At 50.0% G+C, this 12,360-nt stretch overlaps 1 protein-coding gene across 1 annotated transcript in view; it reads right to left on the bottom strand.

The window, feature by feature from the left end:
• TCF7L1 (transcription factor 7 like 1) overlaps positions 1 to 11,902 on the bottom strand; it is a gene marked incomplete at its 5' end in the record, with an annotated part of 160,009 nt that extends 148,107 nt beyond the window's left edge. Inside the window, 3 exons of the mRNA XM_082671873.1 lie at positions 11,139 to 11,266; positions 11,511 to 11,574; positions 11,657 to 11,902. Coding sequence (XP_082527999.1) covers positions 11,139 to 11,266; positions 11,511 to 11,574; positions 11,657 to 11,902 — 438 coding nt within the window. The remainder of the gene's footprint in view (positions 1 to 11,138; positions 11,267 to 11,510; positions 11,575 to 11,656) is intronic.
• Between the last annotated feature and the right edge of the window lie 458 nt (positions 11,903 to 12,360).

Here is a 12,360-nt window from a genome sequence, read left to right as displayed (position 1 = left end):
ATGAGAAGCCCGTGCACGGCAGCAAAGAGAGACCCCCGCTCCCCACAACTAGAGAAAGGCCATGCAGCAACGAAGACCCGATGCAGCCAAAGGTAAATAAATAAATTTATTTTTAAAAATGTGTTTAAAAAATTTTTTTGGTCACTAAACATCTTAATCAAGTTGTAATAATACTGTAAATTATTTTGATGACATTTCTGATTTCTTTCTATATCTCAGAGATTCATCCTATGATATTTAGTTTTAGCCTTGGAAAAATCCTGGTTTTAAAACACAGTCCATTCAGTCAAAATGTAATTCAGTGACCCTCAAACACTACCACTATCCCCATTTTGCCTAAGAGGGCCCTAGGGCACAGGGGTACACAGCCAGACCATGGCTGGGCTAGGGTCCAAGGCCTGACTGACTGCGGCCAAATCCTAGTCCCAGACCCCTTAGCCACAAATATCGCTGGTCAGTGGAGTATGCTTTTCTACCCCTCAAGCCTCGGGCTTCTCTCCACCATTCCTCTCTCCTCTCTTTTGGTGCAAGCTCAAAGGAGCAGCTTACTAAGGTGTTCTCCCCATCTCTGGACTTTCTCACCATCCCCTCCTCTTCCTGCATTAACTTTCCTTAGGAGGCCCGGGAACATGCCCATGAGGATGATCTCTTTCCCACTCCAAAGCTTCAGACCAATGTCTCTCTCCCCGACAATCATTTTATTAACAGAAACGCTTATGTTGTAAAGTAGAAGTACGAAGTGTTTTCATCTCACGAATCTCTAAGACTCCCGCTATACCTCTCCTCTATGTATCCCGTCTGGAAATGTTTAAATAGATGATATGATTAGTAAGCAATGACTGTATCTAATTTACATACAAACTAATATTCACACATGTACAAGCAAGTGGGGCTGGTCAGGAGTGGAAGTAGGCAGTAGACCAAGTCAACAGATGCATATACCAATATTGCATATTGTGGTATCTAAGATCCAAGTTTAGTACCTCAAGATGTCAGAGGAAAACACAAGGGAAACTGAAGGGGAAAAACATAGATTACATGGAGCTGCACAGCACAGAAAAGCAAAGGAAGATTAAGATCGCAACAAATACCATCTCTGAAACTATAAAGACACCAACCATTAAGGCTCTGACTCTACCCCAGGCAGAAGCAGTGACTACAAGTTCCTCCTGTTAAAGGGCTGGGAAGGCCACTGAAAAGAATGAATGCAGAGATGTTACTCATTAGTCACTTTTTGTTCACACACCATTTCTTTGTTATCTTGCTCCAAATGGCATTTTCACATTAATTTGGCCGTCCACTTTCAGTAGAGGGGAAATTGCAGCATTGTGATTGGAACGATGGCTTTACGACCTTCTGGAGAGGTGTCTCTGGAACCCTCGCTTACTCTCTCAGGCTCAGTTTCCTCGTGGATAAAACAGAGGTGGTACTATCAGATGTGGTAACAGTTGTAAATGGTGTGATACAGCACCCTGGACCACTGCAGATGCCTACAAGGCTGTTTTTTTTAAATATTGATGTTTAAATATTCATGCTGTCGACATTCAACAAATGTCTATGAATCATTTATCATGGGTCAGGTGTTCTAGTTTAATAAAGAAATACTTTGAGATGCATTTTCTCCATAGCATGGCTTTCTGCCAGGGTTGCTGTCGATCTCCCTGAGTAGTGGAGAGGGTAAAGCTCCAGGGGGTGCAGCTGAGCTCTAGTCCTGTTTCCATCACTCATAATTGATCTTGGGCAAGCCTACGATCTCCCTGAGCTTGTGTTTCTCACCACTGGGGTGAGCTGGATGGTCCCTTCCAGCTCAGAGGGCTGCAGGGTACCCATGTGGAGTCCCCTGCACAAGAAACTCAGGGAGGAACCCCCAATGCACTCCTAGAAGGTATGTCTTATAAATCCAGCTGACTCTAGTGACTCTGGTATATAATCTTTGGAATTTACGGAAACAGTATAGTCCTAAAAATATCAGAAATCACTACTGCCAACAAATCTGGACTTGTAAATTGATCAGCTTTTCTTTCCTTTTTTTTTTCTTGTTGGTTATTTATTTTAAATATAGTAGTGTGTACATGTCAATCACAAACTCAACTTTTCATACTGCTCATTCCTACTTCTTTTGCTTTTCTTCCTTATCATCAGATCCATCTATTTCTTAATCACAGTTACTATCTCATATTTACATCTTTGTTTTTCCACACAACACACTTTCTATAGATATTCCTACAAATAACGGCCCCATCCACGTTATGAAGTATATAAGACATTTATCTCGCCAAGATTAATGCCTTGTAATACACAGATCTCCAAGAGGGCTTAGAAAGGACCCCCGGCGCCTCCCCAACTTCTATTAACCAGACTTGGAAGCCCCTTATTACTCTTTCCACCATGCTACTGTTTTCAGAAAGAGACCACCTGGAAGATAAATTTGGTAAGTGAATAAAAAGATATCAAATTACCTGATTCCTAATTTCAAACCATCTTACACACACACACACACACACACACACACAGGAAAGGGGTGGTGGTGGGGACTAACACATTCTCTGCAATTCTCTGTAAAAATCTAGTATTTATTTCTTTAACAGTCAATTTACTCAGAGTTACAGGTGATTGGGACTTATTTTTAACTTGTAAAGAACTTTAACAAAAGCAACCAATTTATAAAATATTTTATAAAACGCACAATAAGGAAATAATATTTGCATACTTGGTTCACCAGAGCTTGGTTTGTCAACCAAACTACGTTGTAATCCAAATTGCAGGGGTAGCGAGCAAGCCTGCCCCTCCCACCTCCTTCCACCCCAAAGACACACTTGTGTATTCTTCCAACCTCACTGATCTCAACAGGAAAAAACAGTCCCCCAGTTCAGAAAAGTTCATGTCTCTGTTAACAGACAACCACTTTTTCTCTGAAGGAAGGTAACGTGGCGGTAAAATTCCTGGGGCTGCCACCTAAAGGTTATTTGATGCCTGTAGAGCACAGATAGCACTGGACGAAGAACTTCAACCAAAGCCGCTCACTCACTTACACAACTGTTTATTTGGGAAGGTACCTTCCCAGGTCCGATTTGTAAAGTTGGAACAAATCTACCTGCCCTCCACCCTGACTGGTAACTCACGTCAGGATTTCTGAACTGGGAGACAAAGGTCAGCTGCCCTTCTCCCAAGAGGGGGAGGAGCTAGTGACATCAGGCATGCGTGGAAAGTCACAAGGGTGAAATGGGAAGACCCAGCCTTGGCACTCACAACCAAGTTAAAATCTTTGTGCTGTCCATGAGTTGCGTGACCCTGAACAAGATACTTGACCTCTACAAGTCGGTCTGCCCAGCAGCAAAATGGGAATAGCAAGTATCTACTTCCTTAGGTCAGAAGCAATCAAATGTTAAGGTTTTAGCAAGCATTGCCAAGTGCTTTCCCAATGCAGTGGGCTGTCAACACCCTTCAGGAACAGCAACTAAGAGCACCCAGTTCACCGTACATTTGCCAGCACTGAACAGTCTCAGTAAGACAAAACCTTTGTTAATTTGGTGGCCAAAAAATAGTGCTTATCTTTATGAACATTTCTGACTACCTGGGAGGCTGAACATAGTTTCACGTAATTAGTAGGCGTTCGTAGTTTCTTCTGTGAATTTTTTGTTTACACTTATTTTCCACAATTGGGGTGAACACTTGCAGTCTTGTTCCTCCTCTTGAATGGAACAGATTTCTAAACTGCTATAACAGTTTGAAAGTGTATGTGTGACTTCATTGCCTGTCCTGAGAGCTCCAGGTGACTGGAGTTATCGTCCCTTACTACTTCCACAAAATCTCATGAAAAGGGTCATGTTCAGGAAAACATCTTTATGATTTAATTTTCAAACTTCAAAATGTACTTGTAAACTAAAAGGTCATTTCCCCATGAAAATCTGTAGGCTGTACACATAATGAAAAGGAAAGACTTAGGATTCTGAACCTAAAACCTTTAGAACCTTAAAGCTACCTGGCGATCGAGGGATAACTCAGCATCTCAGAAAGAAGCTGCCCAGTGCCCCAGAGTTGTTCCCTGGGCGGCACACACAGTATAGAGGAAAAGGCAAGCCCCCTTCACTCCCCCCATGTCCCTTCATTCCCAAATGCCAAGGTTTTGGAAACTGCAATTATTTCACTGCTCCCTAAATCTAATCCAGTTTGGGAGAGAACAGTAACACATGGGACTTATAAAAACCTCCTCTAAAAATACATTATTAGATTAGCCAATATGGGGCAATTCTCTACATGCTTTTTTTTCCCAGTCCTTTCCCATCCCCAATAACTTAACACATGCCAACATCTGTCCCTGACTGAAAATGAGCTGTGTTTTGATCCTCACCTCTATCCCCCTTCAAAGTCAGCCAGCTCCAGACAATAAAAAGAGGAAAAATTTCCCAAGTATGTCATATCTTTCAATCAATGCACAAACATCTCATTATTCACATGTAGCTAAAAGGTTCCCAACAAGTTTGGCTTTGTAACTGGGTACAGAGGAAGGGCCTGTGGTCTCCCTACTGCCAACAAAACCCCAGCCAACTTGCTCTTGGTTTTTACTGATAATCCCAAAGTCATCTAGACAACCAATGCACTCCCCCTCGATTTCTGCAACTCCACCTCTGCGCTTTTTTTCTACATCCCCTTCTTCAACGCTTGGGCTCACCCGCAGAGTGGAGAGAACAATACCTACTGTTGGTGGGTGGAGCCATGGAGCATCTCCATCTATGAGGGAAGAACACTGCCTTCGTCCCGAAGCTCTCAATCTCATCTCTTCCTCCTCTTCCTCCCCATTTACCCTCCACCCTACCCTACCGCTAGTACAAACAAGCTCCCACTCCAGGATCCTACATGGACTCTCTCCGGAGCCTGCAGCCCTTCCCATCCCTCTCTTTGCCACAGCCCATCTTCTTAAATGGGTTGCCCAGAGTCTGGTTTTCCAGCACCTTCCAGGTTACGGGAAATAGAAAGTGAAATGTGTAAGGCAGGAGGCTGCTCGCACGTGTGGGAGTCTGGTGTGGGTTCTGGCTGAGGAGTGAGGGACGGGCCACACGGCAGGACCAGTCCTGGTTACAGCACCTCGACACCCGACGAAGAAGCCTGAGGCTAGCATCTCTGCCTACCTACCGTTCTCATCATCACTTGCCTGGAATACTGCTCTCTGCAGGCACCAATTACTTCCTGATTAGTGAATTCCCAAAGCTCCTTTTGAGTCCTCAGTCCTCTTCTCCCCTCTCTCTGTGGCATCTGACACTAAGGAGCATCCCACCCCCTTCCCTCCCCTCCAGCTTCCGTGCAGTCGCAGTCCCTAAGCTCTCCTCCCACCTCGGCAGAGACCCCTTTCCATCCTCCCTCAGTGACTTCTCTGCTCTGAGTGAGCACTCCTTCCTTTCTTCTCCTGCTCCCTTGCATCATCCTGTTGCTGAAGCTTCAACTATTCCCTCAATATCCCCTCAAACCCAGTGCCTCTCCAACGAGACTGAGCAGTGCCTCTAAGTGAGACCCTCTGACAGACCGCGTGGGCTGTTATTGCTACAACAGTTCATAAGCATCTGTCCAGCACTGGGGAGGCAAAGATGGAGGGCCAGGGCCCCACTTGCCAGAAGTCACACCCCGTCTCCCAGGCTCAGACACCAGGAGTTGACTGCGACATCAGCCCCTTTCTCCCTCCCTCCCTCCCTTCCATCCATCCACCACCTCTTCCCACGCAAACTCAAGCAACCCTGCCAGTCTCCCTCATGCTACCCTTCCTTTCCATTCAGATACTCTTAAGCCCCTTTCACCTCGCCCCTGGCCTCCTGCGAGTCTCGCAAGCATTCTAGCTCCTCCCAGGTCCTCTCCCCACAATCCTTATTATCCTTTTAAGCACATGTACGAGTCACATTATTTCCCAGCAGAACTTTGGATGGTACTCTGCTACTTCTTGAATAAGGCCAGATTCCTTCACTGGCATTCAAGGTCTGGCCCCTTACCCTTCCAGGCAAATGGAAAAACTTGCATTATCCCAAATGGCCCTGAACTTCTACCCCACTCCATGCCTTTGCTCTCCCTGTGCTGGCTTCTACTTTCAGATGTACGTGCAGGACTTCCGCTTTTCACTCTAAATACCTTTGTACTGTTTAAATTTTTTATAGTTAACAAAAATTACTTTGAATTAAAGAGTGATGAGTTTCAGGGACTAGTCTAAAACAACTTCCTTTACCTGCCCTCCTTGACCATGCCAGCCCAAGACAATTTTTCTATTCTTTTTATTCTGAAAATTCTTCTCTGAATTTTATTGACTCTTAACGTGGACTTCCTGTTATAGTGGTTGGTACTAACATCACTTCTTCCTAACTCGATTTTTAGGTCCTTCAGGGCAAAGCTGGGTCTAATTCAGCCTAACTCCCACAGTCCCTTAGTCAATGACCAAGATAGGCCTACAATAAATATCAGAGGATGTCAAGGCGTTATGACTTTTTTTTTTTTTTTTTTTTTGCGGTACGCGGGCCTCCCACGGCTGTGGCCTCTCCCGTTGCGGAGCACAGGCTCTGGACGCGCAGGCTCAGCGGCCATGGCTCACGGGTCCAGCTGCTCTGGCGGGCCCAGCCGCTCCGCGGCATGTGGGATCCTCCCGGACCGGGGCACAAAACCGCGTCCCCTGCATCGGTAGGCGGACTCTCAACCACTGCACCACCAGGGAAGCCCGCGTTATGACTTTTATCTTAGGGATGCCAATCTGAATTTCCCCAGTTTTAGCAAGTAAAAATGGACTCTTAAGTTCGAATATAGGATCTTTACATTATGCATTTTCCAATGAGTTAATCATTTAAATTCCTTTTTATGCCACAATTTTTTTGGGTAAATTTGCACATCACTGTAAAGGCTGGAACACTCTGTATTGAAGGTTAGGGGTGTGTGTGTGTGTGTGTGTGTGTGTGTGTGTGTGTGTGTGTGTGTGTGTGTGTGTGTGTGTGTGTGTGTGTGTGTGTGTGTGTGTGTGTGTGTGTGTGTGTGTGTGTGTCTGTACATGTGCTGGCCTACTTTTTCAAGATTCCCCAGAAGTAAGATCACTAAAGAATCAGACCAGCCTAAACCTTTCCAAAATTGTAACAGAGCAAGCAGGTATTCTCTGTCAGATCCACCCACCCAAAGAAAAAGGACTGACAGGGTTTGAGTCCCTCCACAGAGTTTGTCATCAATTGTCACCCCAGAAATCTAAGTGCCAAAACTTCAGCAACGCAGGCAAGGCCCTCGTAAATGCTCATTCCATGTGAAAAGCCCTCATTAAACCCTGAGTTATATTTAGAGAAAAATAGAACAGAAGTTATATTTAGATGAAATGGCTTAAAAGAACTTTCCCAAAAGCAGCATGTTTATACCGATCTTCCAAAAGAAGAGGTTTTATCAATACTTGGCTTTTACATACAACTCCTAAAAACCAGAAAACATCTCTATACGTACACAAAGATTTCTGCTTGGACTCCTTTGTGTCAGGAAGGAAACAGGAGCACCCAGGATATCAGCAGGACTGCCCATGGGAAGCAGTGGGATGCGAAGGACTTGTTTGGAGGACAGAGTAATTTCCTACAGAAATCTGAGTTGTGATGGTCTGAGAAATCTATGAATAACTTGGTGCCTGAGCTGCACAAAGGCAGCTCTAAAATGTATACACTGGACCCCAAACTATAGATTTCCTCAGCAACCCTACCTGGAAGTGCTCTTTTCCAAAATGTCATTAGCACTCACACTGTGGTCACGGTCAAACGCCTGTCACTTTGCTGCTCACTCGCTGAACCACAAGCTGCATTTTCTTTGTGGCTCTGATTAGTCCAACTATTTTTGACATCTGCTTTCTTCTGTGCTGACTTACATTTTCCTAACCAAATTCTAGTCAACAGCACCAAGGTGGTTTAGTGAACTGGTGAAGCCTTTTCATGAATGAATGTATAATTTCGTGTGACTACTGGAAGGAGTGAAAAGTGATTTGTGGCCGTTGTTCCTCTCTTCACAGGCCACAGGGTCCCCAGAGCTTCAGATGAGAATGAATCACGGCTCGGAGGCTTGGCACACACCCCGGGTTAAGGGGACCTCTTCTCTAAAGAGCCTCAGGAAGAGGCCACTTCCCAGCCTCCCAGCCAAACCAGAGTGGAGGGCAAAGGTAATGAACGGGGAGGAGATGGCCAGACTGGAGGACTGGCCGGCCCCCAGTTGTCCCAGAAGGAATTTTGCCAGTGGGTGAGGGTGCTGCAGCCCTGTTGCTATTCCTAGGGTCAATTAATACTATTCCTAGGGTCAATTAATACCCTGAGAACGCTCCAGCCAAACCTCACGTTTGCCTCTGGCCTGGTATTTCCAGAAAGCGTTAGGGTGTAAGAGAACTAAGGTCACCCAATTTTATACCACTTATAGGCCTTAGAGCAGCAAGAACTAAGGTTGTGAAACTCAGATGCGAAACCAAAAAAGACAGGCTGCTAAAAGAGAGACCAGATCATATAATCCACCACCCCCCTCACCCTTCAGCCACCTTCCTCCCCCTTCTCCCCCCCATATCTCTCTATCAATACATTCCTTTTACCAGGCAGGGACCCCTACAGAGGCCCACTGTCTGCACCTATAGTTTGCCTACAGTATCACATTAATATAATCATTAATCACATTAATATAATCATCCAAAGGAAAAGCATCATCTCAGTCCTACAGTCCAGACAATCAAGTGCTTAAGTGTTTCCTCCCTTGCTTTCCTAACAGTCATTGATGCCCAAGGATAGAGTCAAATTAGCAGGTTCTACTGAGCTGATCTAACGGCAGGAAACTTCAATAAACTTTGTAACCAGGCAGGTCAAAATACAATGACAGACACATAAGGGGCACAGAAACAATGGAGGCATTGAACTTACTTTTCTGCAAGGGCAATTCACCAGGGAGGCAAGATGGAAACAGGAGAGTGAGGCAGGACATACTAGGTCCCGTATGAAGGATCAACAGGGAGAGGGTGAGTGTTCTTGGAGGCTCAAAAAGCAGGACAGTGACATGGGCTCAGGCAGGGAACAACTGCAGGAATGAGCAGGGACAGTCAAAAGGGACAGAGGGGAAAGGCTGGCTTCCTCAAGGAGGGCTCCAAAAATCCCATGCAGGCCTGGATGCAGTAATCAGGAATAGCCAGTACCAAAAAGAAGCAGCCTTTGGAAGCTCTTAGGCAAAAGTATATGTAAGATGGTAGAAAGAAGGAAGGGTGGTAGAAGATGGTAAAAGAAAGTAGGGGACTGACACAAACAAAATCTGTCCCATTTGGGCTCCTGAGGGGGAGGGGAAGAGCAGCATATGAAGACTGGCAGTCGTCACCATTCAAAGAGGAAGAATCAAAATGCCCTGGTGAGAAAGGGGAAAGGAATAGCTAGCTTGAGTGAAAAAATTAGTCATATTTGGAACATTTCTGGCGACTTTACCTGCACCAGGACATGGATCGGTGCTGACTCACAGAAATGCCAAACTCCTTTTCCCAGACAACTAAAGGTAAAATGGAGAAAAGGGACTCTGATAGTGTAGTGACCTACCTTTTCACACACACACACGTACAGAAACCCTACTAAAACTTTCAGAACTGAGCCACATCTGCGGACACGGAAGAGAATCTGTGAAAACCTGAACGACGTTACTGCAGTTTGTTTTGCTCAACTTTTACTCACACATTTTTCTTTTAACATGAATGAGAAAAAGCAACAGCCAGATGCCCGCATCCAGCTCATATTCAGGACTTACATTCGGGAGTTCCCAGGATGCACCAAGGCAGGGCCAAAGGTGCAGGGTCTTCCCTGCTTGAAAGGAGAGGGCTGTGCGGCTCCACTCTGCTCTCGGTTGGCCAGAGTCCCCAACCTCCACTCCCACACCCCAACCGGCCGGCAGAGCGGCCCCACTGAACCGGCGGCAGATGTCTCCACTCTCCACCGACCACTGTACCATGACGGCAGGGATGGTCCATTCAGCACCAGCGTTTCCCAGGCAGCCCTTTAACTATGATTATTATTTAAGGACAACTTGAGCATAAAGTGAGTTTGTCGGGTCAGCTCTTAAGGCGCCAAACACCTTCCACCCCGAATCAACAACAGCGCGAACTGGCGGGCACTGGGAAACCGGGCAGGGAGCAAAGTGAACCACTACGGCGTGCAGGCGCCCAAGCAGCAGCGCGCAAGAGCCTGGCGCATAGTAGGCAGGTGTTCACTCAAGATCTGCCATCGGACCTAGCACCTGGGCAGCGGGCCCTCGGGTGGGGTGGCAACTCAGGGGACAAAAAAGCCTGGCCAGCCCCGGGCTGTGCCCCTCGCGACGCGGGGGGCGGGAGTTAGAGCCAGGGAGGGGGCGAAGGAATCCGCCCTCATTTGCACGTCGTCTGGGGCCCGGTCAATTTGCTTAATCACGGCTCTAAATGCCAGCGCGCAGCACACAATGCGCGCCCATTAACAGGTTTAAAGTGTCGCAGCGCTCGCTTTAAATGAGAAAAGCCGGCAACAAAGGGCGAAAAAGCCAAGTTCCTCAACTTGAAGAATGCCTCGATTCGCCCTCGAAATCATCTCGGCGAGTTTAAAATCCCGAGCTCTACAGAAAAGTTGAGGCCCCCGCGCGAGGGCTGGGGGTGGGGAGGGGTGTGTGTGAATAACCCGCCACGAATACTGGGTTTCTTAGGAACGAACTCACAGCCGCCCAGCGAAACTGGAGTCGTGGGGCAGCGTCGCCAACCCCGCTCCCCCGGCCCCACTGCCCAACTGCCAGGGAAAGCTGACCGATTTCCAGGAAGGAAGCGAGACCCCACACACACACACACACACATACACCCCCGCCCAACCGGCACAAATCCAAGTTTCCCTTTAGTGCGGGCAAAGAATTCTGGAGACCAAGGAGGACCCCAGAGGTGTACCCCAAAGCCGCTCCCCAGCAAAAGGGGAGCATGTAAAGGCACTTTCCTTTCATGCAGGCACTGCCTAGAGCAGCCTAACCCTCGACCGCCAGAGTAGTTCAACCCCGTAAGCAAGTTCTGCCCAGGATCCTCACGGGACGGCCCCATCCCCCATCCCCCACCCTGTCGCCGAGCCCGGGGGCGCATCTCGCGGGCCCCGGCCGCCCACCCGCCCCGGCGCAGCGGGACGGGCACTCACCGTGCGCGCTCCTCCCGGAGACAGGGGTCCGTTGGGGAGGTACGGGCTGCTCAGGTCCGGTATCATCAGGAACGGGTACCCAGGGTAGGGGGGACCCTTAAAGAACGCGCCGTCCTGGGGCCTTCTCACTGCGGGCAAGACCAAGGAGGGGGTAAGGTCGGGGTCCCCGGGACAGCGCCGCGGCTAGGGACCCGGAGTGGGGACCGGACACCAGAGCGCCCCCCACGAGCGCCCCAGGACTGCTGAGGCCGACAGGGGCGGAGAGCAGGGGCAGGGGCACGGCCACGGGGGTAAGGGGTACCGAGATCGGCCGGAGATGAAGCGCCGAGCGCCGCGGGGCCGGGAGTGGGGGCTGCCGGGGCCGGCACTTACCTTCGGCAAAATAGTCCCGCGGCTTCTGGAAAGCGTCCCGGGCGGGCTGCGGACGCCTCTCCGCCTACGGAGGAGACACAAAGGCGAAGGCGGGTGAGCGAGCGCGGGGCTGGGGTCCCCCGGGGCGGCCGCGGAAGCCTCCTCACCTCCGAGTCCGAGCTGCTGCTCTGGTTCTCCGATTCGTTAACCAGGGACGACTTGACTTCGTCCAGGTCCCGCTGCGCCGAGGCGCTGTCGCTGCTCGGCTCCTGCTCCTCGCCCCCCTCGTCCTGGAAGGGGATCAGCTCGTCGTTGGCCCCGAGGTCATCCCCTCCGCCGGCCGCCCCGGCGCCCGAGCCGCCGCCGCCGGCGCCTCCCCCGCCGCCGCCGCCGCCGCCGCCGAGCTGGGGCATGGTGGGGCCGCGGGCCGGGGCCGCCGCTCTCGGAGCCCCTCGCCGCCCGCGCCCGGCCCGGCGCCCGCCCCTCCCTCCCTCCCGCTGGCCGGCCCGCTCCGCTCGCCGCCGCGGCGGCCGCAGCAACAAAGTTTGACAGGGCGTGGCCCGGAGGGAAGCTGGGCCGGCGCGGCCGGGCCGGGGCGGGGGCGGCTCGGCTCGGGCCCCACCGGCAGCGCGGAGCCCGGGGCTCCCCAACTCGCTGCCGCCGCCGCCTGCTCCACCGGGGTGTCCCAGCGCCTGGCCCGCCGGGGAGGGGCGAGCGGGGAAAGGGAGGAGGGACCGGCGCGCGGGCCAGGGGGGCCGGAGGGAGGAGCCCTGCTGCAAGCTGACACCCGCGCGCCTCGCAGAACCCGGAGAGCTCCGGCGCGCACACACTCGCATTCACACTCGCCTGCCGCTCGCTCACACCTTCCGGG

Source organism: Grampus griseus (genome assembly GCF_964374135.1).
Source record: "Grampus griseus genome assembly, chromosome: 15".
In the NCBI taxonomy this organism is placed as follows: Eukaryota; Metazoa; Chordata; class Mammalia; order Artiodactyla; family Delphinidae; genus Grampus; species Grampus griseus.
The sequence above is the reverse complement of the archived record's forward strand: the minus strand, read 5'-3'. Positions and strand labels throughout refer to the sequence as shown.